The 6,000-nt window shown below is 37.2% G+C and overlaps 1 protein-coding gene across 13 annotated transcripts in view; it reads right to left on the bottom strand.

The window, feature by feature from the left end:
- Positions 1–438: 438 nt before the first annotated feature.
- LIMCH1 (LIM and calponin homology domains 1) overlaps positions 439–6,000 on the bottom strand; it is a 327,502-nt gene continuing 321,940 nt past the window's right edge. For all 13 annotated transcript variants that reach the window (XM_060655154.3, XM_060655155.3, XM_060655156.3 and 10 more), the window contains one exon: positions 439–3,369. In XM_060655154.3, coding sequence (XP_060511137.3) covers positions 3,344–3,369 — 26 coding nt within the window. In that variant the 3' untranslated portion in view covers positions 439–3,343. The remainder of the gene's footprint in view (positions 3,370–6,000) is intronic.

Genomic DNA, 6,000 nt, shown 5'->3' with positions numbered 1-6,000 from the left:
ATACAGTGAGAGGGAACATTGGAGAAGTGCTGAGGACAGTGGCAGAATCTAGCCACTTTAAGGGGTTGGCTTGGTTCTCTCTAGCCAGTGCTGGAAATTGACCATCATTTGGTTGCTTCAGATAATCTCCACTGGCATTTGCATGGTCTCTCCTGGTAATTGTGTGTCTCATTTTAAGGAGTCTGAATCCTTCAGTGCAAGGCACTTCCTTAGTGACTCCTACAACCAGCTGCTAAGTTTGACTTGCCTTCAATAGTTGACCTCAAAAACGCATCAAGATGCATACGCAAATATGTATCATTGCCATCATCTGACCATATAACCCTGGACCAAAAGCTACCAGAGAGCGCGGGGGGGGGGGGGGGGGGGCTTGATTCTCTCTTCCCCAAGTATGAAAGCTGACCCCTCAACCCCCCTCCAAATTAATGGAATACAAAGTTGATTTGAGTATTTTATTTATAAATGTACATTTACTATAAAAGCTGTTGCATTTTAGACAACTTTTAATTTTTTTTTTTTTACTATTTCTCAGAGGCATTTTAGAATAAATATTTTAAATGAAGGTTAGTATAACTGATATAGAACATTGGTCCACCCAGAACAGTAACATCTTTTGGACGGACTCACACATGAGGTGGATTGTTTCAGTCTGTTAAGTCTTACATTGTGTATAGATAACTATATTATGTATTGCATTAATAACACTACATAGGAAGAATGGGGAAATGACATGAAAATTTGCTAGTGAAAAACAAAGAGTGACCCATTTTTCCTTAAGGAAGAGAAAGGACTAGCTTTTGGAGTATGAGGGGAAAAAATCAGATCTATTTCCTCAGGAACAATAAATCACTCACTTGCCTCATCTGTTTTTTAAACGAACACATTTACATTGTAGCTCAACGGAGCAGAGCATTTTTTTTTTCCCTGGGATCTCAAAGATTATTTGAAAAGAAATAGATCATACTCATTATGCTGCATTGGAAAAAACAAGATCTAGTCTGCCCAAGCTGCCATGTAACAGACTCCAAATGAAATCTAAATCAAATATAAATAGAAACAGTTGGCAATTAGAATTTAGAAAATGTTGGAGATTATTCTGTGCTGGTGACTATTGTTCATTATGGGAAAGCACATTTCGCAGTTGGGAGAATGGGGCTTTATTTTTCTTGACTCGATTCAGGCTTCAATACATGTACAATGAGTCTCACTAAGAAATATGTATAAATGGGTTTGTGAAACCAGAAGAGAATGTGCAATATTCATATAATCCTTACATAACGGATGAGTTCCACATGTAAAAAGTATTCTATAAAAATTGGTTATGAATGATCATATTGTACATGTTTTGTGCATTACTTGTGGTAAAGTACTCTGCTAATATCATGCAAAGTGTAAACATCCACATTATCAAAATATTTAATAAAACATGCAGGTGGTTAATCAAAATATTGAACTTAATCTGTACATTTTCAAAACTTTTTACTTTTTAATTTTTTTTCTATTTTTCTTTTTCTTTTTTTTTTTTTCTTTTCTTTTTCTTTCTTCCTGTAAGACAGCAAACACCTCCATGGGAAGTCTTGGTGACTTGGAAGTGACTTCATCTCCGCAATGTACTGCATCCATAATTCATCACTGACTATGTGCAACAGCTTTGCATTTTATAAGGCACAATTTTTTAATGAAATGATGTATAAATTTCAATCTAACAACAGCTCATCCAAATGACAAAATGGTCAAAATACCTCCAGTGGCTGAGGAAATTTCTGCACTTACATGGAACCCGCATGCAGAGAACAGTCTAGCATGTAAATAAATAATTGCTAGCCATACCAAATAAGACACAGAAAAAAATTATTGCTTACACAACAGAAAAACAGCTACTTGATCTCTTTTTATGACTACATTAACCTATTAGGAGTATATCCATAGTCTACATTCACAAAATATCATCCTCACTTATTTGCCATCATTTTAAGGCAGAATAAATAGTTCCCCTTTCCCCAGTCTTAAAGAAAACAGCCTGGAGACCTAAAACGTGATGCTTTTTAGTAACTTGATTCCTTTCTTGGCCAGCTGAAACTCATCACACAGGGCAAAAAGTAAACCAGCTCTCCACAAGAGTTCCTCTCTAAACGTCTCCAGGAGCAAGGTCCAGAATTCTCGATAGTAAAGAGAGTTGGTGATAAAGGAGAATGGAAGAGACCAGACGTCCACTGCAGTGGGTGGGGCACGATGTGAACTGTAGGTTCTTGCTGATCACACGTCAGTGGCTTATCACAACATATGTCATCGGATCCTACCAGGAGGGACTTAATGCTTTTCTTTAGACACCTGTGCTCCAGGCCCTCAAGGAGAACTTGCAGGCAAGGGTGCGCAGTGGCCACACCTAACGACAGACTGATCTTGATGACAGCTTCCGTATGCCCCCTATTGAGTCTCTTAGTCAATCTACAGCCTGAAGAGAAGCCGGCAACGAAGCTCTCACGGCTATCACTGGCCCACCACTCTTCTCAAGATTAAACTTCCTCACAGATTTTGGTGATGACTTTGGAAATGAGGACTGAGATATTTCCCTATGGTTTCTTCCTACCCTTGGGCAATGTCCCAGAGTGTATGTCTAGCCGATATTGGGAGGGTTCTCTTTATCTAATATAGACCAGCCTATATTAATGACGTAACTTCCAAAGCACACAAAATCTAACACTAACGGTGCAATAATTTATTGGTATGACTTCTACCTCAAAAGGTAAGTAACAAATGGTTCAGGATTACAGTATACATTATCAGACTAGCGTCTCTGCGTTAAAAACAAGTTATAGCTCAGAGCTATATGATGTGATTTTTAGTTTCCGAAATGCATGAATCGTATGCTTCTGTCTTAGAGGAGCACGTATCTCAAAATTGGCATGCCTTGCACTTTCTGCAGCTCCATTCTGTAAACATGAAGTGTTTGATTCCTAGAAAGACTAAAATAAAACAGGTATATTGTATCATTTACCTCATTAATTCTCAGAGAAGAGAATGAACACATTTGAAACCATAAGCCTGGTGGCCCATGCTGAGATCTTTTTGTGAACTACAGGATCATTACAGTTCAGTATTCTTTTGTATATTCTGTGCAAATGCAAAACCAAAACAAAATCAAAATCGAAACCAAAACCAAAACAAAAACCGGAAGAACACAAACACTGTGCTACAAAAGAACAGATACCACCTTTAGGAATAGCCTTTCAAAAATTAGATAAATGCCGAGAAGCCCCTGCACTTGGGATTTTGTTAAACGGTTGCCAGGGGACACTCTCAATAAAGAAACGGTGAGTCATCCGGAGGCTTGAAAACCACGTCACAATGTTGTGGGCTGGCCAGCACCTGTGACAAAGAACACAGAGTAACATTTGGTTAAAGGACTCCACGCTTCTTGCCTCAGAACATTTAGACATTTCCAGTATTAGGAATGACCTATGCCCAAATCTCTTCTCTCTAGGAGGGGAATCTTGTCTCACTCTGCTACTCAAAGTGTGGCCCCAGGAAAAGCAGTATTGACATCACCTGAGCTTGTGAGAAATGCCCTTCTTGAGTCCCATCCCAGAACTTAACATCCTAAATCAGATGATCTTCATCAAGTTTTCTACATTGTCTTCTGGGGCAAATAAGCAAGAAAATAATCTCTCTTCTCTGTTTCTTTATGTTTTGGTTTCTCTAAGAATAAAAGCATTGAACATCTGTAGCATCTGATCTACATGTGAACTTTTATAAATAGGATTGCTAGATTGAGTAAATAAAAATACGGAACGCCCCATAAAATCTGAATTTCAGGTAAACAACAAATATTGTTTTAGTGTAAGTATATCCCATGTGATAGTTGAGAGATATTTGTGCTAAATCCTGACCGTGCAATATTTGGGACACACACGTACTAAAAAAAAAAAGGTCATTGTTTATCTGAAATTCAAATTTAATAGGGCAGAAAAAATTTAATGCGCATCTTGTATTTTATCTGGCGAAGGATGGTTTGGGTTCCATATTTCCTGCTGAAACCTTCACAAAGTTTCTCCTTCATTTTAGGCGCCACAGTTGTAATGAGGCGATCGTGACACTGGAAAAGACCCCGGGGATTTTGTTTTAAATGCATTTCACCAGAGTAAATGATGGAACAGCCACAGAGGCACAGTCATCCAACACCCAAGCACAAATGGCACAAGTTAACCACGTGACGTGACGGCTTGATTTGTGACAGGTAATTTGTTTTGCACTTCCATTCCCATTTACATATGAACTTAAAAACTGTTTACATTGCTTTTAGGAATTGCATTTTAATATGCTGTTATGCTGTTTTTCCCCTCCAAGAGAAAAATTTCATTTAAATGTGACTAGTTACTTGAAGAAAATAGGATTATATATTCAGGTTTTATTATTCCACACAATGAAATTATTTTGTTTCACTTAGAATGCCTATGATGTAAACCACCTCTCACATCTACCCATCTCCCCTATTTGCAACTCAGATCAAAATCAAATAAAAAAGAAAGAAAAATGATTTTTAGCCATTTCTTTCCATTCTGCCTCTTTTTATTGCATCTGGGATATACTCAACCAATTCAAGTGTATTTATACTTCTCAAGCCAGTTATTACCTCCTCTACTATTCACTCTTAAGCTATATTTTTCTTCTTCTGACACCAAAAGAGAAGTAAGGGCTATGCTCAGGTATGCTGGTCATTGTCCCTGTCATGTGCTGAGGAAAGTTTAGCCCAAAATACTATTACTATTTATCTGGAAAAATAAACATGAGAGAAGAGTTAGGAAAAATTGGAAAGAATAATTGGAGATAAAGTGGCCATTATTACTCAGTATTAAAACATATTATGAAGCTATAATAATTAAAACTGTACAATATGAGAAAATAAGTTAGTAAGACATAATAAAACATCCAGAAATAGATCCAAATATTTATGGGAACTTAGTTTATGAGAAAGCTGGCATTTCAAATTGGTGAGAACGAAAGGGATTATTATATCATATTTGCACGACTTTCAACTGGGAATAAAATAAGTCTGGATATTTATCTCATTTCTTATCCTAAGATACATTTCTGATGATTGTATACTTATATGTGAAAAAGAAAATAACAATTCTAGGAGAAATCTCAGCTAAACCCTTGGAGTGGTGAAAGTTCTTCTAAATAGGAAGCAAAACCCAGAATCCAAAAACTAACTAACTAACTAACGATATGTTTAATTACCTTAAGTGAAAATCTTTTCTATGAAAAAAGTTCACAAAGTGGAAAGACCAATGACAACTGCAATAAGCAGCAAATATAAAGGGAAAATTTCTTTAAAAAAATTTTTTTAATGTTTATTTTTGAGAGAGAAAGACAGAGAGAGAGACAGAGCACAAATCCGGGAGGAACAGAGAGAGAGGGAGACACAGAATCCGAAGCAGGTTCCAGCCTCTGAGCTGTCAGCACAGAGCTCTACATGGGGCTTGAACTCATGAACCGTGAAGACATGACCTGAGCCCGAAGTTGGATGCTCAACTGACTAAGCCACCCAGGTGCCCTGAAAATTTCCTTAATATACAAAGATCAAGTCATTCAGATCAAGTGTCAATAGAACAATGGGTAAAAGGTAGAGAAGAAAGATTAATTTTTTATAGCAAAAAAGAAATATAAATGGTCAATAAACACAGGAAGAGATGCTCAAATTCACTTATAGTTAAAAGACATACAGATCAAAGCAATGAGGTTTTCTCTTTCTAACATAACAGAGTGGAAATTTAAAAAGTTTGATGATATCCAGAAGCGACACAGCATGGAGAGAGAAAGAGGCTCTCTCATACACTTTGCAGGGAAAGTGCACTTTTCTGGAAGATAATGGGACACGTTGCCTGAAAATTTTAAAAGCACATGATGGTTGGCGGTCCCATGGCTCAGAATCTACCCTACAGATAGGCTTTCAACTGTTCATGAAGACATATATACACGGATGTTCACTGGAGCCTT

This window comes from Panthera onca, chromosome B1 (genome assembly GCF_046562875.1).
Source record: "Panthera onca isolate mPanOnc1 chromosome B1, mPanOnc1 haplotype 2, whole genome shotgun sequence".
Lineage (NCBI taxonomy): Eukaryota > Metazoa > Chordata > Mammalia > Carnivora > Felidae > Panthera > Panthera onca.
The sequence above is the reverse complement of the archived record's forward strand: the minus strand, read 5'-3'. Positions and strand labels throughout refer to the sequence as shown.